This window comes from Gadus morhua, chromosome 5 (genome assembly GCF_902167405.1).
Source record: "Gadus morhua chromosome 5, gadMor3.0, whole genome shotgun sequence".
In the NCBI taxonomy this organism is placed as follows: Eukaryota; Metazoa; Chordata; class Actinopteri; order Gadiformes; family Gadidae; genus Gadus; species Gadus morhua.
In genome coordinates this window covers 15,038,502-15,058,256 of record NC_044052.1, presented here as the reverse complement: position 1 = coordinate 15,058,256, position 19,755 = coordinate 15,038,502, and the positions used below count along the sequence as shown (strand labels likewise).

The following is a 19,755-nucleotide window of genomic DNA, read 5'->3' as shown; positions in this document are numbered from 1 at the left end:
TACGGTGTATGAAACTGCTTCATTAGGCTTCGGCTACAGCGACTGTGGTTTCTGATTGGTGCCTTTCGATGTGTGAAATCATTGCGCGTTCATTTGAGCTGATACGAAACCAGGAGAACACACGAAACACTGCTATTTTTGTGTATTTTAGTAACACATCAGTAATTATGTAAGTGCTGATATGTAAACCGATTTAAACAGTTTTAATTTAAACAGAATTGTACAATAGTCAACAGACTCACACTGCTGGTAAATATAGTCAAAACATTGTCCCCCTACACCACTGCAGCTGAAAAAGGACTTTGCCAACGACCTGCTCCGTCACCTGGAGGAGGCCCGGCAGCTGGAGAAGCAGAGGGTGGTCGAGGAGCTGAGCTCTGGTAACCAGGAGGAGGTGCAGCGGCTCCGAGCGGAGCTCCAGAAGGATCACCAAGCCAGGATCTCCTACCAGGAGGAGCAGAGGACACGCCTGGAAGAAGAGCTGGAGAAGTCGAGGGCGATGGTGGCGTCACTGGAAGGCGATCAGAGTAAGATTAAAGTGTTTGGCATAGAAAATCACAGAATTCAAAGGTTATAGGAGAACTAAAACTGAGTTTCAAGTTCAGAGGGTGCTTTTAAATGGAGGTCTTAACCATAATCTGTATCTTAATGTTATCCATTAACAAATATCTGTTAGTTATTTTATTAATGACTAAGAAAAAACATAATGTGTGGTGTTCTTTCCAAAGGTCAACATGACGGGGAAATGCGGAAGGCCAAGAGCAGCATGTCTGCTGAGGTGAAGGAGCTGGCTGCTCTCCTCCAGAAGCAAGGGGAGGAGCGACTCCAGCAGGCTGATCTAAGGTTGGAGGCTACACCCCTCTGGGTGCCTGGGTTGGAATTTGGGATCTTGCTATGGCTTTTATATCATTTGTGAACCATCGGGTTGTCATTTGTCCAATATTGTACAGGCAGTTGCCCACTTTTAAATTTGATGATGGGGATTTGTATCTAACTAATTGAAAGAAAGATAAAATGTAGCCTTTGAAATATATATTTTGTTGGGGAGTTTAACATCTCTGGATGAAACATTTTCCAGGTTCCAAGAGGAGAAAGGGCAGTTGGAGCAGCGCCTGGCCCATAAGGAGAGCGTCTTTCTGGGGGAGTGGAACGACGAGCACCAGGCAGCATTGGAGCAGCAGAGAACGGCGCTGCTCACCAAACACGCACAAGAGCTGCACGGCGTCACCACCGGGCACAAAGAACAACTGGACGCCCTCAGCGCCCGCCACCGGGACCAGCTCGCCGCCATGGCAACGGAGCTGGACACAAAGCACACGGCTGTGCTCGTCGCCATGGAAGCGAGCCTGGACTCCAAGTGGAAGGCAGAACTCGAGCACTTGGCGGCTGTTTTCCAGGAGACCAATCAGGCGCAACTGGAGGCCCTGGAGTCTGAGCTCTCTGTTGGGCACAAAAATGAGCGGGACGAGCTGGAGAGGAGGATGCTGAGCAACATGGACACGCTGGAGGCCACCTATCTGAAGGAGGTTCAGGTGAGCGGACCGCAAAACACTTCATTTTAATCCCAATCAGTACCGACCAATAGTTGGGGCTGAGCTTCTTCTCCACCATGTGTATTGACTGTTTTATCATCATGAGAGTAAAGCACTGATTATGGTTCCACAACAAATACAACGCAAGGACCACGCTGACGCTTTGACCCAGTCGTGAACCTGTTTTGGTTTTGCGTCGGGTTCTAGTGAGCGAATCAATCACAGCCGTTGCTGCTGCGTCGTCTCGAACGCATGGTTCAATTTTTTTGGGAAGAGGTGCACATCAGGCCCTTGCGGTGGACGCAAGGAGGGTCCGCAAGGACGTAATGGGTCCGTAAACCCCCTTGCGTTGCGTCGACGTGGAACCATAATCAGCCCTTTGCATGGTGAATGTCTGCCTCGGCCCTGACGTAACCCCTACCGTAGGCCCTGCGTGATGACATGGAGTACCAGGAGGAGAGCCACACACAAGACGTGGAGCGACTGAAGGCCGCACACGCTCAGGAGCTGGAGCGCCTGCAGACCGAGCTGGTGTCCGGTAGGGAGGGGCTGAGGATGGAGCTGGCCCAGATGCACATGGGGAAGTTCAGCGCCATGGCAACCGAGCTCAGCAACGCCCACAAGGTCAGCGCCACAACCACAAATTATATTATTGACAACGAAGAGTGGGGGGCATCCTCATAATTCTTACTGCTATCGCCAGTCTAATTACAAAGGATCGAACCGCATCCCTCATTTGATATGTCCCATTTTAATGTCCTGTTTTTCAAATCCTTTTAATAGCCTTCTTCCATCATTGTTGTGTTTATCATTTTAACATTTCCACAAGAGCACCATCTTTAAATCGTTGTGGATATTAAATCAGCATTTCTATAACATTAAATCCTGAAGAAAGTCAAACTCAATTACCCCTGGCTGTGGCGTTTCAGGTGGACTTGTCTGCTCAAAAGGAGGCCTTGGATGCTGAACACTGCAAGGCTCTGGAGACTCTGAAGATGCAGGTAATCATTCAACCTAGTCATCCACCCACTATAGGTGATAGTTAGTCGGCCACCCCTCCAACGATCCACCCTCATTCTACTGTTTCTGGAGTAGACATGCAATCCTTTGCATGTCTTTCAAGTCACACTTCTATCTAAATCGATTTTAGTGCATAACATTCATAACATCTGAGGCCCTTTTTCCCCCTGATTTTGTCTTTCTTTCCTAGGTCCTTGAGTTGGAGGAACAACACGTCAATGCTCTTCAGGAGCTGTCCCACAGCTACAACACAGAGAAACAACAGCTCCGTGATCAGCATCAACTCCAGCTACAGGTGGGTGTGACGTGATCTTAGTCTCCATGACATTGGTGCTGTCTAGCTCCACTAGTAGGTGGTGGTGATGGGAACCACTGGTGGTTCGGGGTTTGATTCCCGTTCAGGAATAAGGCGCTACGTTGTAAGAGTGAATATGTATGGCATTTGTTGCAACATTTTAGCCAAAGCGCCACTTGACTGCAATAATGGCATTCTTGACATTCACATTTTACATTACGGGATTTTGCTGACCTTTTTATCCAAAGCGACTTGCAACCATTCATTCACGCATTCACACACCGATGTCGGAGTCTACTACGCAGGGTGACAGCCAAGTCATCAGGAGCAGTTAGGGTGAGGCATCTAGCTCAGGAACACCTCTAAACTCGGAGCCGGAGGAACCGGAGATCGACCAGCAACCTTCCGTTATCCGGTCAACCCGCTCTACTTGCGCTGAGCTACTGCCACCTATTCTTTCAATTCAATACAGTTGGTATCTCGTGTAGCGTGGGTATAATTGTTGTGAAGCTAAATGCATGGTGTGCGTTTCTTATTATGTAGGAGCTGAGGCAGGTCTCTGCCCAGGAGTTGGAGGTCTGTTGCAGGGAGCTCAAAGAGGAGTCGGCCAGACAACATGTGCAGTTCAAGGAACAGATGCAACTCTTTAAGGTCCAATCGGAAGAGAGGCTGCAGGACAGGCTCGGCAAACTGAAGGTAACTTAGGAAGAGGTGCTTTATGGGAAATGGAGGCACATGGCCTTTATTGTAAGTCTTATCCATGCATTTGAGTGCCACCCCCCCCCCCCCCCCCCCCCCAATTCATCTATCCAGGCATTCTATACAGACATTGCATTCAGATAACCCCAATCGGTAACCTTTTTATACAAAACTTAACATCCACATGTTTTTGATAATCAACCTAGTTTTTGTTGGGGTTCTCTTAGCAGATATCATTATGTTATCATGTAGGATTATTGTGCGTGTGTGTATTATTTGTGACAATGCTCTTCTATACCCCATCTGCACCCTGCAACTCCTGGGAGAAATGGCTGCTCCTCGACCGGCTCCATTTTAAGCTGTGCACCAGCCTAGTTTCCACATAATCTCTCATCATATGTAAAGCATGAGAGCCCTTTTTCTAACCGTCTGTGTGCTGTGCGGAGCCAACCATAAACGCTGGCTTAATAGGATGGATTTAAGCTTTTCATCCTCTAATGCAGAAGGTTTTCATTGGAGGCGAATGATGACGAGCAGCTCAATAGTCGCATGGCACCAAGCAGAAGAATGCGTGAATGTATTTGTATGATTATTTTGAATTAATCTGGATTTATATAACCCATGAACCTGTATTGCCGTTGTACTTGAAGGCGGAGTTGGAGCAGTGTAAGGAAGCACAGCTTGAGGAGCAGAGACGAAGCTTCAGCACTGAGCATGAGCAGAAGGAGCGAGGCTACACGGAAAAGATGAGCCAGCTCACTGCCCAGCTCCAACAGCTGGATGATGTGGTTGCGCAGGTATTGAACGCACAGGCACACAAATCGGTTAATAGTTCACATTAACGAGTAAAAACCGTCTATGTAAACTAACATGTAAAGCAAACGAGGCCAATGAGAAATTGTATTGTGTTAATATGATAGAGGTATGGATTCAATGGGATGTCCTTCTGCTAGCAGAGTTTAAGAAGGAGGTGGTAGAGATGATTGACCGCAGTGGGTCTGACTCGTTTCTCGAAAGAGCTTGGCTAATCTGAGCTTTTTTTTTTAACCCCTGGCCTAAATTAATATTCTCTTGGATGGATGATGGATGGCTAGATTGATTGATTGGGATTGATTGATGGATGCGTAATTGATTGTCCTCAAAGACCAAATTCATTTTCAGAAAATGAGGCGTACATTCAAACAGTGAATAGACATAGCACTCAAGACATAATAATTCAATGCAAGACTTCAGTCACATTCCAGTGCTTATCTGTCATTGGTCTCTAAGCGTTATCTTGTATTTCTCTTTCTGTTACTGTACGTCTTCTCTCCATTGAGGATGAGCAACAGAATCATACGCTTGAGGGATTGCAGAATCATCTCGATGCTCAAGGGGCATCATGGCATTTCATTTGAGGGCCAGCTCATTCATTCATCCCGTCTGTCCAGCCATCCGTTCATCCATTTGTCCATGAATCTTAATGCATAGCGGGAACATGTCCATGGGGATTGCGCTAAATCATATACCATTTGATCTGGCGTTTACATCATGCTTCTCATTACTTTGCATTTCAGCCTTCCCATTAATGTTTTTTTTTTTTTTATGTTTACCACTATACCTACCAAAACAACTGTTGGTGTAGTCCTGATTCTAGTTATACTAATCTGCATTGTTCCCTGACAACTCCAATCCAACAGTTAACACACACACACACACACACACACACACACACACACACACACACACACACACACACACACACACACACACACCCCCTTCCTATCTCCATGGTATCGGCCTGGTTTTTATTTGAATGATATCAAGTCCCTTCAGGCACACACTTGGGCCTTGTGCGCTTAAGAGGGGGCAGGGGTTATGTTGTCGCGGTAACGGCATTGTTGCCTGCTGGGGCAGGTGGCTAGAGGAGGCTTGTCTTAGTGGGAGGTGAGCATCAGGGAGAGGAGATAGATGGTGGAGGGGAAGGAAGAGGAAGAAAAGGTAAAATAGAAACAATGCATCGAAGTGTAGAAGAGGAAGTTTGTGTCAGATTCTTGTTGCTGTCAACTGTAACACATGTTTTTAGTCGCTATGGAGGTATTATTAATTATTATTTTGGGCGGATTTGGCTGCATTGTGAAGATGCAATTCTTCTATTTGAATATCTAGAGACTCGATTATTCATCAATGTTATTGAGCCTGGCCTCTGAAAGGCTGTTGGACTATGCTTTTTTTTTACTTGCTCCCTCTCTTTCGTGGTCTAATTAACAGTGTGTTGCCTACAGGCCACACTTGTTAGACAACAGCTGGGCATCAAGCCAGGCAGTTAATCATTGACCAACACGCTTTGAAACCTGTTTGCCATGGCTGTTTGTGTCAGTTGTCATGCGTCTTTCCATCTCTCAACCTCGGTGGACTCCTGGTAAACATTTCACCGTTGTGTATTGTGATGGATGTAACAAGGGGGTTTGATTCGAGTGATTCCTGATTCGTGTGTCTGTGTGTCCAGCTGCGGGCGGAGGTGGACGGCCTACAGGGTGAGCTGGAGGGGAAGCGCGCGGAGATGGAGACCCTGGACACCCTGCTCCAGCGCAGGGAGCGGGAGGGCCAGGAGGGGGGAAACCTCCTCAACATGCTGGGGCAGGACCTGCAGACAGCCAAGGAGGACCGGTGAGACACCACCGTCGCCCTTTAGAATAGGGACTCATTCTGAGCACCATCAAGGGTGCTTAATGGCACGAGACGAAAAAAGGCAGCAAAAGAAGAGAAAATCCAGGGCAAACCATGGGGCTGAAGTTCAACAAGTTAATCCTCATTCTTTGCTGTGGAGGTTATTGTTTTAGTGCCTGCCCCCCTCCCCCCCACAACGGTTGCTAATTTCATTGTTGTCCAATGGAGACTGCTAATGTAGAACCGGCTTCTCTTTCGTCTTTTGGATTCTCCCAATGTTCTTTTTAATCCTCTGACCCGCCTCCCCCCCCCCCACACCTCCTCCCCAGACTAAAACTGCACCAGGCCAACGAGAAGCTTAGGAAAGTACTCCTAGACGTCATCCGCAGCACCGTTGCAACAGAGGAGATGATTGGCCAGAAAATCACTGTTGGACCCAGGAGGTCTCAGCAGCCAGCCAATCACAGAAGCTCGACTGGGAACAGCGAGGCACAGGAGTCAGGTTGGTTGCCTTCTTCCTCGGCCTCAAATGACAAACCGGTTATGATAGTAAGTAAGACTTTGAGTCGCTGCCGGCCCATCGACACTCTCTGTAGGAAGGGTTCCTCTTTAGTGTGGAAACTAAAGTACGAACTGAAATCTAAACTCCCACATCACATTGCAAAAACCTCTTCCGCCTGATTTTAGTTCTATCTGATGCCATGATTTTAATAGCCAACACCAGATTAACATTTACGTGTCAAATATGCATCTCATGGCAAACGTTTCCAAAAATTAATACTGGGAATGAATTTCTGCGCGGATAGCTCGCGCACAATGTGGCAACTTGGATGCTGATTTGTTTAAGTACGGTTCTAGAAATGACTTGAGCTTGGTTTGGCATATGATGTTCTGCACATGAACCTGTGCAAAAACTCTCTAAGGTCATATTAGGTACTCGTTTTCCATTCTACTCTTGTCATGGGCTATCCAACATGTTATCACGGTCGTTGGTGCCCGTTCAATCACGACTTCTCTTTCCGCAGGAGTGTCGCTGGGCGAGGACTCAGAGCTGACCCAGCTGCTGTGTGAGAGCCTGCTGGTGTCCGAGACCCAGCTCCACCCGGCGGGGGAGGAGGCCGCCCTGGGGGCCTGCGGCAGGCTGCGCCTGGCCGTGGACACGCTGCTGGAGCTGCTCAACCAGGCCAACGCTCAGGTAGCCACACGGGGGCTCCAGTCTCTCACAGATACCACACCCGTGTTGCATATCATTCTGGAACAATGGCTGGTGGTTATGGATGAGATTAACCTTAGTCATCGTACATGGAACAGGACAGTCATTTGGTACCATTTTATGAACAATGAACAATTTTATAATGGCATGTAAATATTCAGAATATACGTCTATACACAGATCAAGGCTGGTGTAAATGTAGTTGCTAAAGGTAAATCTAAATGTTATCAACACTTGAGATAGACATCATTGACCGTATATGCTACATTATTTATACTACGCATTATTGACTTATCAGAAATAGTCTGTCGTAGTTCTCATTGATCATCAGCAGCTGTCTAAAGTAGTTCTGACTGTGTCTCTCCCTCTCTTGCCGTAGTTGGAGCAGGCCCATAGCCTTCACCTCTCGCTGGAGCAGCGCTGCTCAAAGGGCAGGGAGGACTCCGGCCATATCCTCAAGCAGCACACCGTCCTATTGGAGCAGCTCAACCAGGAGGCGGGTCTAAAGAGCCATCTCCATCTGGAGCTCCATAAGGCAGAGGGTGAGCAGCCCGATTCGTCAGAGGTGCTTTGGCCATTGCTTGTTGTACGGTAGAGCATGGCGGGTTTGATGTTGGCCATGGTCAGGGTAAGAATGGTACGCACTCGGCTTATTGTAACATGCTTTTGATAAAGGGTGTCCACCAATGGCTATGTATTATTGGCATTACTTCTTTCCCCACTTTGTTATTACACTTAATTCTTTACTTTATTAATATTTGAATGTGACTTCATAATCACTTATATTTGTCCTGTTACGTGTAGGATGTTTCGACTTTTTATGTATTCTTCTTGAGGATTGAGCACTATACAAATAAAATGTATTATTATGTTGTTATGTGCCCCCAACATCCATTCATTTGGCCCTGTGCACAATGTATCGTCAGGTCTGCTGGACGGCTACGTGAGTGAGAAGGTGCTGCTGGAGGAGGCTCTTCAGCAGAAGGAGTCCCGGGAGGAGAGGCTGGCCGAGGAGCTGGAGGGCCTCCGGGTGCAGCTGCACCAGACGGAGAGCCTCAGCGCGGAGCTGGAGGGCCTCCGGGTGCAGCTGCGCCAGACGGAGGGCCTCACCACGGAGCTAAACCACCTCCGCGCCCAGCACCAGGATCTCAACGAGGAGCACGCTGTTCTCCTACGCCAGAGGGAGCATCTCTCTGCTGGGCTGGGGGAGAGGGAGAAAGGTGAGGGGGGGGCGGGGAGACGAACCTTGGAGCACAAACTGGAAGTTCAGGCTACATACTGTGTGTTCGTTGAGGATTTGTTTTTCCTTTTCTCTTGGAATGTCCCGTGGTTTGCTGCGCTGTGTTTTATACCCATGTGCTCCTCTATTAAGTGTGTGTGCTAAATATTTGCTTGAATTTTCTGTGCTTTCTTGCCGTCTAAGCGCTCTTGTAGAGTGCTTTCAATTGGTTGACTTTTGTACTTTCCAAGTGCAAAAGTTTCCCATTGGGCCTAATAGCTATGATCTCCGCAAGTACAACAACAATGTTGCCTCAAGGTGTGTGTGTGACTGAGGTAGGGTTAGTAACACTCTCGATTCCCCCCCCCCCCTGTGCGCTGTATGGTAGCTCTCTTGGCGGAGGCGGAGGTTCTGGTCCGGGAGAGGCTGGACTTGCAGCGGCAGGCAGAGAAGGACCGCAACACCCTGTCCCTGCGCCTCCGCACCCTGGAGACTGAATTAGAGGAGAGGGAGACCAAGGGCCTGGAGACGGAGCTGCACCACAAGGCCCACTCAGAGGACCTAAACATGCGTGTCCAAGCCTTGGAGAAACAGATCAAACACAACCGGCAGTTCATAGACGTACGTTTGGACAAATCGTTAGTTTTTTGTTACTCAGCAAATCAAACCAACCTTTTATTTCATTATAGAATACCTTTTGAAATCACATTTTTGATAATTAGTTAGACAAATATCTTCCTCCTTAACTTAACTTTTCCAGTAAATACAAAACGAAGGCCTGCCTCAAATCCTTCCACGACATGGCTTTGGTGACCAAATATCCATGCAGAGTTTCTGACGCTCCTTTAAGCCGTCCAGCATGGATGGTCTTTAAGAAGGGACGTTCCTTACAAGCGTGTTGTGGGTCTGTGTTCACAGGAGCAGGCTGTGGAGCGAGAGCACGAGCGGGATGAGTTCCAGCAGGAGATCCACCGCCTGGAGGACCAGCTCAGGCAGACCTCCAGGGGCCAGGCCGGGGGAGAGAGCCGGGGACAGAGGGTACGGTTCTTACACTAGGCTTCCTCCTCCTCTTACATTCAGCACCGTTAGAAAGTCTTTATATTTCAATCAAGTCAATCAAGCTCTGTTTAAATTCTATCAAAGTAAACGTCCTTTGTTTTTTTACTTAACTGCTATAATCCATGTATGCAGCATTGTACAGATTATATAGTATTGGTATTATCGTATAATTATATTTATAAAAAAAAAATTATCATACATTTTATAGAACAAAAAATAAAGCTATTTCTGCCTGCAAGTGAATGCTGAAATTGGTAATGGTGTGTTTTGGTTTGGTGTGGAGAGTCTATTTTGGATTGTTTACTAATGTATTGCGACTTTGGTAATATGTGTTCATTGTCTGCCAATGAACCATTTGTTTGCTGTGTGTTTGTGTTTTTGCTCTGAACGGATTGCTGTAGATTGAGGACTTGGTTCAGCAGGTATGAGATTGTCTCTTGGCTCCCAACTGCACGTGTGGGAAAAAAAATCATTTCAACATTGCTTAATGGCTAACCCTCCATAGATCGTAGATCTGCGTATAACCCTCTGTAGATCCTAGATCCCCTTTCCTGTCATCGTGAATCCTGTTCTCCTTCATCCTTGCCTCACAAGCTTTGCTCTGTGCATTCGCTTAACAAAAGTAGACTAATACCCTTGCCTGCAAACTGTATTGATCTCATTAATACCCTTGCCTGCAAACTGTATTGATCTCATTATTAACCAATCACCAATCATTATTTTGGAGTAACCCTGGTCAATGCTGGAGGCCTCTTGTGAACTAAGTGGTCTTGTGTGCATCTTCCCAGGTGGAGAGCCTCCAGGCCCTTGTCAAAGACAAAACAGAAGACTACGACTCCCTGATTGCAGCCAATCAGCAGGCCCAGAACGATCTCATGGAGCGCAACGATGAGATTGACAAACTGGCTGGGCGAATCAGGGAGCTCGAGCAGGCGTTGCTCAGCAGCGCGGATAGCAACCGCGCCGCCTCTCAACTGGAACAGGAGGTCCAGCGGACGAAGCTGCGGGAGCGGGAGCTCTTACAGGTATCTGACCCTACAGGAGGCTAAAAGCCTTCTCTAGAGGCTACCCTTGCAGCCATTGCTTTCGATAAAAATATATATATACTAGAGCTGTCAGTTAAACGCGTTATTAACGGCGTTAACGCAAACCAAATGTAACGGCGTTAAAAAAATTAACGTGCGATTAACTCAATTATTTTATACAAAAAAAAAATAAACATTTTTTTTTTTTTTTTTTCTTTGGCTCAAAACAAAGAAGCAGTAGCCTGACTGCTATGTTCAAATGACATTTGTTCAAAGCAGTCGTTTAATTGCACTATAGGCTCATTTTTTGTATCGTCCTGTTTTGATCAGTATATGCCAATGTTGTTATCAATAAAAAATAATTTGCACAAGGCAAGCCGATGCAATTCACCATGTTGATAAGAGAATTAAAATGAGAAGAATTATGGGACAAAAAAATCAAGGGATATTTAGCATAGAAAAATAATTTGTGATTAATCGCGATTAATCATGAGTTAACTATGACATTAATGCGATTAATCACGATTAAATATTTTAATCGCTTGACAGCTCTAATATATACATGTTGATTTGGATATAAACCATCCAGCCATCACTAAAAAAATCATCCCAGAGGATTGTGATTATCTCTAACTCAGTTGGCCTGTAGAGTGAGGTCGGGAATCTAATATTGAACAAAGAGATGGCAGCAGTAGAAGAGGTTACGCTATGCAGGTTAGATATTGATGCTCCGTCTCTGGCCGTCTCTTAACCCTCTCGGCCTCTGTTTTTCAGGACAAGCAGGGGCTGGAGCAGCAGCAGCTGGCCAACAAGCTGCAGATCGCCGCTTTGCAGTCCAAACTGGATGAGAGTCGACGTTACCATGACGATGCTCCTGACCCCACCCAGCCGCTCCGAGATGCCCTGGACACAGCTCAGCTGAGCCTGCAGAGCAGAGAGCAAGAGGTCTGTTTTGTTAGGCAGTGCCCCAGTTACAGCTCCCCCTCCTGTTAGTAGTGTGCATGTGCAACCACTGATCTCTGGATTATACAGTTCAGGCTAACCTACAGATTATTACAGGTGTGGGTGGGATTCCGTCTTTGATTTGGGTATAGTATATTTTCCTGGGTTTGTTGAGGTTATGTAAGAGGAAATGAGGGAGGAAAAAAATTATGTATGAAGATTGAATTGGCTAAAGTGATAAGATGTGCATATTAGAGGCAAATCAGAATGATGAATATCAAATCTGAAATGTACAAAAGAGGCTATGATTTCAATGCATATTTCTTTGGTTTAGGTTGAGTTGCTCATGAGCCAACTGGAACAGGTCCAGGCCAATTTCAGCATCAAAGAGGTGGAGTTGAAACACCTCGCCCTGCAGCTGGAGCTGATGACCAATCAGAATGAGGCTCATGTCCAACAGCTCCAAGACAAGATTGTCACACTTGAGGTGAAGACAATCTCATCAATTTGATTACCAAAAACGTCTTGACAATGATAGATTGTTTTCTTCGACTTATATATTTTTGTCTTTGCATGTAGGAAAATGTCTCCGCCCTCACGATACAGCTGGAGGAGAGGGAGGAGCTGAGAGAAGAGGAAGAGAGCCTCCCTTCTGCACTCCTCCAGGAGAAGAACCTGGAGATAGACCAACTCAACCAGGAGATCCAGAGACTGGAAGTGGAGATGGAGGGCAGCGAGAGAGATGTGGTACATGAACACGCACATCTTTTATACATCCCCACCTCGGCGGTAGTAGCCGTCTCCTCGTCTCCCATGTCCTCGGTTTGTCCTCCTACCTTTTCCTCAACTCTCTTTATCGTTGTCCGGTCTTCCCGATCCAGGCCCTGGGCGCGGAGCTGGAGGAGCTGCGGTCCCGGGTGGAGCACCTGGGCTCCGACATCAGCCGGCTGCGGCAGGACAAGCAGGACGAGGAGGAGCGCCTCCACGAGGTCATCAGCACACTGCAGGCGGAGCTGGCCACGCTGGGCCCCGCCCTGCACGAGGTCAGCGACTCCCAGGACGGCGACAGCGTCAACCCCTCCTCGTCGCCCAGCCCCGAGCTCCGCAACTACCCGCTCCCCGGGGGCGCCGGGCGCAGGGGGGCGCCCGGCAGCCTGCGGCAGGAGCTGCGTCTGACCCGCTCGTCGCCTTCCGCCACCTCCTCCTCGTCCAAGTCCCTGCGGGCCCGCCTGGACGTCCTGCAGACCCAGCTGGAGACGGCAGCGGCAGAGAAGGAGAGCCTGCAGCGGCTCCTGCTCACCCAGGAGGAGGAGTACCGGGGCTACGGGGAGGAGCTGGGGAGGAGGCTGGCGGAGGGCCGGGAGAGGGCAGAGGAGCTCAGAGAGCTGCTCGCCCAGAAGGAGGCCCAGCTGGAGGAGGCCAATGCCCGCGTCGCGCAGCCTCCGGAGGGGGAGGATGGGGAGAAGGAGACACCGGAGGAGGAGGAACGCTGGAGAGCTCAAGCCCTGGAAATCAACGCCTTGCGCGGGGAGAGAGACCAGCTCAGCTCGGCGGTGGTGGAACTGCGGCAGTCGGAGGTGGAGCGGGTGGACACCCAGAAGAAGAAGGAGAAGGAGTTGGCGGACAGAGTGGAGTCCCTCAGAGAGGCCAACCTCGCGCTGCAGAAACAGATCCAGCACACCAGCGCCCGGGTGGAGGCCATGGAGCGGCTGGTGGCCGACGGGAAGGCGCAGGTCCTAACCCTGGAGTTGGTGAAGGCAGAGCTCTTTGCCGAGCGGGAGGCGCTGAGAAGGAGAGAGGGAAGACTTCAGGAGGAAATAGAATGCCTTAGGCAGGAAGTGGTGGCACAGAGAGCCGTCATCAAACAGCTTCAGCTGAGGGACAAGGAGGAGGTTCCAGAGAGGGACCAAAAGAAAGTGCTGGTGAGTTCTGCTTATTTTGGTCTTGGTTTGTCTTATAAAGAAATGCTATTCTTAATTTCTAGTCGGTTACTATTGTGTTGCAGATACTTCTTTTTTTCATCAGATACCATATTTATTCATCAGGCCGCACATCTGATGCGGCCCCCCGCTTTAGTTTAACGGGTCGCTAGACCTGTGTTCTATGGGTTAGTCTATGGATGTATCCGTTTTCTGGGTCTCGCGCCAATAGCACCAGTGGCCTGATTCGTCTAATGCACTCTGTCAATTGCCGATTCATAAATACACACAATTAGAATGAGAATAAGAAGAATTCTATCTGAATACCAATATATGAATTTGTATACTTGAACGTGGGACATTCTCCTCTTTTTGCGGGACCTGTGACCAAGGGAAGACTGTCCATCCTAAAACTAGAAGAACAAACACAACTGCTTAATACGTTTCTTCTTATCAATAAATAGGCCTAATGACATTGAATCACATACAGCACAAACGTGCATAGCGCCTTAAACCTGAAAGCGCTGTGCATGCCTTCTCAGTTGCACAACAGCAGCTGGCGACCTCTGGATGGAAACTAGTGTTACCGGTAACCCCAGTGTTTTCAGAGGAAAATACACCATCTGAAAATGTCCACGGGGAAACAAGCTAAAGAACCGAAGCTAGCTCCCTGCTAGCGCAGTGCTACCCTGGCACTGTAAAGGAGCAGTGAACCAGACCACATCTGGCTGTAGTTAGAGAATGGTTTGATGATATGTGGGCTACATGCACACAGTCCTCCTTTCTTACTGAGAGGGGAAGTGACAATTTAAACAAGGAAGTAAAGAGCAGCAAAATACACGGTTGCTCTTGTTTACGCCTAGATGAGCATTTGTGTCAACTCTGTTCATCGGACCGGTAATTTGATGCAGTAAGAAATGGTTGTGGTCATGCAGAAAAAAAGCTATGTAGTGTATGACTCATTGGTGTGGTGCAATCTCTCATATGTTCTCTCTTATGTCGGCGGCTAATCGCATGCAGCTAATGTTAGCAGTGTGAACTCTTTTTCTTGACACATATATTGCGGTATATTTGACAGGTACTGGTTTACTTTATTGCACTTAATTATTAATGTATAATTTAATGTTTGAGTGAAAACTGACAATCCCCCCCTTCTCTGTTGCAGACGCATGCTGAGTTGACCCTGGCCAAAGCAGATCTTGCCTTAAGGGAGAAAGAGGCAGCGATAGCCAGTCTCTCGGCTGAGCAACAGGCCTTGAGGGCAGAGCTTGCTACCGTGAAAGAGGGGCTTTGCTACAGCACAGAGAGGGCTGAGAAACTCCAGGAAGAAGGACAGGTAAGACGGACATCTGACCCGTTACACACTACTGTTGATCAAGTCCATTTTATAGAAGATCAAAACATATGAATATAAGATGAAAAGGTCATGTAGGTGATTTGACACAAATATCTTCAGGCTTCTATTCATGCATGAACTTATGTTGACAACTAATAATAATGAATAGGTTAACCATCACTAAAGGCTTAAGGCAAACCGTCATAAAGCATTTTTTAATTCCTAACTCAAAGACAAAAAAGTATTTGTTATGATTCGACATGACTTCAATTCCAAACCTAAAGATTAGTTCTGCCAGATTGGTCTAACTCTTTCCCTTCACCTCCTCTGTTTGATTCAGACCAAAGATCGGGCTCTCGCCGACCTTGAGACGTACAACCATCGTCTGAAGGCGGAGCTGCGGGGCCTGCAGGAGGACCTGGCCGTGCAGGAGGAGGAGCTGGCCTATCAGCAGAGGGAGCTGCATCACCTGCGGCAACGCTGTGAGCAGCAGGAGGATCACACCCAGGGCTCCGCACAGAAAGGTAATGAGCATCAACACGCATTCATGCACGGATACTTATTAACATTGACTTGTTCAGAGATTTGGATGAGTTTTGTAAAGATGCAGGAAATTAAGGAGCCGGTCTCTACCTAGACATCTCGCATGAAATAATACAGAGTATAAATGGCTTACTTTTTTGGTAAAATATCATTTTTGGTTGAACTAGAAAAAGGGTAGTTTGTTTTTGGCCTATAATTTGGTGAGTTTTTGTCAGAGAGAGATTTGGTTTTGGGCTGTTTGAATAAGTGGAGCTTTCATATGATGTCGCTACAATCGCTGTCATGAAATTCACAACTCTTGTTACATGCTTTATCTTTTGATTGGGGTTGGAATTGTTCTCAAGATGGTTATGATGGACTAACTAATCTGACATTGGCCCAGATATGGGGAGGGATGATTAGGTTCATGTTTATGTAGTCCTGTTATTCTATCTAAATATAAATGTTTTCCTCAAGCTCTTTCACACGGAGGCTTTGAAGACCACCTGGGCAGGTCCCGGGATGAGGCCTCACTGAGCTCCCCGGAGGTGCTGAGGAGACTGGAATGTTCTGAGGACCGGACCCGGGACCCCTTCCACGCTTCTGTCCTCCAGGCTTCCCGACTGTCTCTCAACAGCACGACGGGGCTGGATCTGCCCCAGGGGAAGCCCTCAACCAAGGCCAGGATGATGGAGCAGCCACGCTCCCGGACCATCACCCCAGAGTCGGTCAGCCGCAGTACCCGCTCCCCAGGCTCCACAACGGCCTCGGACAACTTCTCAATGGCCTGCTCGCTGGACGTTGACAAAGTATGTGCTCCGGGATATTACATTCTCAATGCCTTGAGTCGGGTCAAATAGTGCTTTTGGACTTAAACGAATGTATGTGTACGTTACTTTTCTTCTTAGATGGATACCCTTGACCTAACGGCTCCGCCCTCTCCGGTGGGCTCCCTTTCCTCCCTGTCGGCTCCAGAATGGGCCAGCGATGGATATGGCAGCAGTGAGTATCAATGTTGGTATTTGTTTCTGGGATGTTTTTAGTGCAGCTGGCCGGGCTTTGGCTTAAATATGTTTGGCATAATATTCCAAAAATCATTCATTTGAATCACGTGATAAAAAAATACGTTGAAATACTGCATGAAATGTGTCTCATCCATGTCTTTTTCTTTCTCCCACTATTCCCCCCCTCTCCTTGCCACTCTGTCCCTCCCCCTCCAGATGTGAGCTCGGAGCTGGGGGTGCGTCTGCGGGCCGAGCTGGAGCACACGGAGCGTCTGGACGCTCAGTTCGTGGAGTACCTGCGCTGCCGGGGAATGAACCCCGCGGCCAACACGGACAGCGCCGCGGGAAGCTGGAGCTTCAGCGACGAGCTGCTCTCTCCCGAGCTGCAGGTGGGATTGAAACGCTCCTTGATTTGGGACTGTAACATCCTTTATAGTACAACTAAAGCATGCTGCAGAAGCCTTATCCGAGCGAATACAAATGCAGGTTTTCAAGAGGCAGGTTGGAGTTGGGCATCTTGTGCCATAATGCCTACAGGTTAGGCTGCAGACATTTGGGATTTGAACCCAGGAATTATTTGGCTAATCATGCTGTGTGGTTGAAATGAAAGATCAGAAAAAAGTAAGAGGGGGATTTTTAATTGCCCGCAAGTGGATATTGTGTGAAATCCCTTATGATGATGGAAATTATAATCTTTCAGTATTCTTCAAAACGTTTTGATGTTGACGAATAACGTAACTAAAAGTAACCATCTCATCTTTAACTGCTCTTTCTCTTTTACTATCATGTAGGAAATACTGAAAAGGGTCCATCAGGAGTCCTGCCGAATTCTGACCTTGTCCCAGCGTCGGGCCACTACGTCATCCCAGCATCAAGGCCCTGTCTCAACAGTCCTTTCATTGGATCAGACGCTGGGTCAATCCCATGACCAGGCGAGCCCATTGGACCGGCCCGACGGGTTTCCATCCGCCCCGCCTATGGGCTGGCAGCAGGAGAAGAGGGCGCTGCAGGAGACCGTGGTGGCTCTCAGAGAGCTGCTGTGTCGGATGGCACAGAGAGACACGCAGGTAAACGGGTTTAGCATTTCACCCTCTTTGTTTACTGCTTTCAATAAACGATTCAGGTTAAACAACGTCTCAAACAACGGGGATGAATTTTTCCCTCCAAATAACAGTTCAGTCTGGGGTTGTTTCCCCAGGGAACAATTTAATGCCGAAAAGATCATCATAACTAGGGACAAATAGCATGAAGGCGAATTTGACTTCATCGCACTGCAGTCTCAACCGCTTGCCCATCGCTCTCTCTTGATCAGGGTGCCCCTGGAGGCGACGACAAACGTCAGCAGATGCCGACGGCAGGGAGCGACGGGCGGGTGGAGGAACAGCTGAGGGCCGAGTTACAGGAGACCCAGAAACAGCTGCGGGAGGAGTTGGAGGAAACCCGGAAACAGCTCAGGGTGGAACTGGGGGAGACCCAGAGCCAGCTGAGCGCCTCCCAAGTCACCCAGCAGGAGCATAGGAACGCCGTCCAGTCACTCAGGTACCCAGGCCGTAGCCACACGCACGCACGCACGCGCGCACGAACACATAGCCTAAACTACTTGCCGTAGTTGTTATTCATTGTGGTTTTTTGGGGGTTTTGTACCCAACCCTCGCTCTGCCACTTCCTGTCCCCTTTCCCCGACCCGGTCTTATTTTGACAATACCAAACTAAAGGGTGCGGGCTTGGTTGTGGTTCCAGGCTGGCCTTGCAGGCGAGCGAGGAGGGCCTGCAGGAGGAGCAGAGCCACGTGGAGGAGCTCCAGGCCTTACTGGAGCAGGAGAGGGCCCTCACACTGCGCAGGGAGCGCGAGGAGGAGGAGCGCAGGGAGGTACGGCGTACCCACGCGCACATCGGGCCACACACACACTCACACACACACCAGCATGGGGACACAAACGCACGCACACTGACACCAGCATAGGGCCACAGACGCACACACACACGAGCATAGGGCCACAAACAAACACACACGAGCATATGGCCACAAACAAACACACACACGAGCAAAGGGCCACAAACAAACACACACGAGCATACGGCCTCTAACAAACACACACACAAGCATAGGGCCACAAACAAACACACACACAGACGAGCATAGGGCCACAAACAAGCACACACGCACGAGCATAGGGCCACCAACACATGCCCACCCCCCGCGCTGTGGTAGAAACACGCTTTAATGACCCCCCCACCCTGTGCGGCCTCACAACAGGTCATGCAGGGATCTCTTGAGCAGAAGGGGTCAGAGGTGGTGGCCCTCAGCGGCCAGCTGGAACAGGAGACGGTGGCGTGCAGCAACCTTCGGCGGGAGCTGCAGATAGAGCAGTCTCGCTGCGGGCTGCTGGAGAAGAGGCTGGGCGACGCCCACGGCGACCTCCAGGAGGAGTGCAAGCGCTCCGCCCAGCAGCACGACCTCCACCTGCAGGAGAGGAGCCGGCTGGAGCGCCTGCTGGCGGAGGCGGAGGCGCGCCTGGACGCCGCCCACGGGACGCTGGAGGAGGAGAAGGAGCGCTGCGCCAGCACGCTGGACGGGTTCGGGCGGCGACAGGAAGCCAACGCGGCGCGGGACAGGAAGCTGGTCACGGACATGCAGGCGCAGCTGGAGCAGGAGCGCCGGCAGGGGGAGGAGCTGGCGGCCGTGACCGACCGGCTGAGGGCGGAGCTCCTGCAGGTGAAGAGGAGAGGCGAGGAAGAGGAGGAGCAAAGGAGGCGCGACGAGGCCCGGAGGGAGAAGGAGGCCGCCTCCCGCCTGCGACACGCCTCGGAGTCGCTGAAGGAGCAGAAGCGTGCGGCGGGCTGCGCGCTGGCGGCGGAGAGGGAGCGCGGCGCGCGCCAGGGTGCAGAGCTGGCCGAGCTGAAGGAGAGGCTCCAGGCGGCCACGGACGAGGACCGGGAGAGGGAGAAGCAGAGGGAGAGGGAGAGGAGGAAAGACGGCCAGAAGCAGATGGAGAGAGAGAGGCGGCAGGAGAGAACAAACAACAAATTGGTGAGATGACAAGCTGTCTGGATTTTCTTATCAACGTTTTATCACCAATGCGTGAGTTTGAATCGCTCTTACAAGGAATGACCAGATCTGCCAGCGACTACTCAGCCTACCCAGTGGACTTTTGAGACTGGTAGCCTGATCTGTCCAGAATACATCAGGGTGACAGGCCCACCTGTGATGTCAATAATGGGTCGATCCTGCTACTAGCCTCAAAAATAGGGGTGTATCTATAAAGAGCCAGTGAACCCAGAATGTTAAAAATATATATATTTGTGGTCATTTGTCAATTT

General features: G+C 49.2%; 1 protein-coding gene across 5 annotated transcripts in view; it reads left to right on the top strand.

Annotated features, from left to right (window-relative positions):
• Window positions 1-19,755, top strand: part of pcnt (pericentrin) — a 41,839-nt gene that overhangs the window by 15,092 nt on the left and 6,992 nt on the right. For 2 of the 5 annotated variants that reach the window (XM_030356362.1, XM_030356360.1), the window contains 30 exons: window positions 290-527; window positions 729-843; window positions 1,079-1,532; window positions 1,959-2,156; window positions 2,462-2,533; window positions 2,743-2,847; window positions 3,391-3,543; window positions 4,197-4,343; window positions 6,035-6,195; window positions 6,525-6,697; window positions 7,221-7,390; window positions 7,788-7,950; window positions 8,335-8,628; window positions 9,016-9,248; window positions 9,546-9,665; window positions 10,088-10,108; window positions 10,475-10,711; window positions 11,486-11,656; window positions 11,988-12,140; window positions 12,233-12,400; window positions 12,535-13,575; window positions 14,738-14,908; window positions 15,249-15,432; window positions 15,908-16,239; window positions 16,339-16,432; window positions 16,651-16,823; window positions 17,226-17,501; window positions 17,747-17,973; window positions 18,175-18,304; window positions 18,692-19,465. In XM_030356362.1, coding sequence (XP_030212222.1) covers window positions 290-527; window positions 729-843; window positions 1,079-1,532; window positions 1,959-2,156; window positions 2,462-2,533; window positions 2,743-2,847; window positions 3,391-3,543; window positions 4,197-4,343; window positions 6,035-6,195; window positions 6,525-6,697; window positions 7,221-7,390; window positions 7,788-7,950; window positions 8,335-8,628; window positions 9,016-9,248; window positions 9,546-9,665; window positions 10,088-10,108; window positions 10,475-10,711; window positions 11,486-11,656; window positions 11,988-12,140; window positions 12,233-12,400; window positions 12,535-13,575; window positions 14,738-14,908; window positions 15,249-15,432; window positions 15,908-16,239; window positions 16,339-16,432; window positions 16,651-16,823; window positions 17,226-17,501; window positions 17,747-17,973; window positions 18,175-18,304; window positions 18,692-19,465 — 6,948 coding nt within the window. The remainder of the gene's footprint in view (window positions 1-289; window positions 528-728; window positions 844-1,078; window positions 1,533-1,958; window positions 2,157-2,461; window positions 2,534-2,742; window positions 2,848-3,390; window positions 3,544-4,196; window positions 4,344-6,034; window positions 6,196-6,524; window positions 6,698-7,220; window positions 7,391-7,787; window positions 7,951-8,334; window positions 8,629-9,015; window positions 9,249-9,545; window positions 9,666-10,087; window positions 10,109-10,474; window positions 10,712-11,485; window positions 11,657-11,987; window positions 12,141-12,232; window positions 12,401-12,534; window positions 13,576-14,737; window positions 14,909-15,248; window positions 15,433-15,907; window positions 16,240-16,338; window positions 16,433-16,650; window positions 16,824-17,225; window positions 17,502-17,746; window positions 17,974-18,174; window positions 18,305-18,691; window positions 19,466-19,755) is intronic. The other 3 variants (XM_030356361.1, XM_030356365.1, XM_030356364.1) reach the window with 2 other exon arrangements.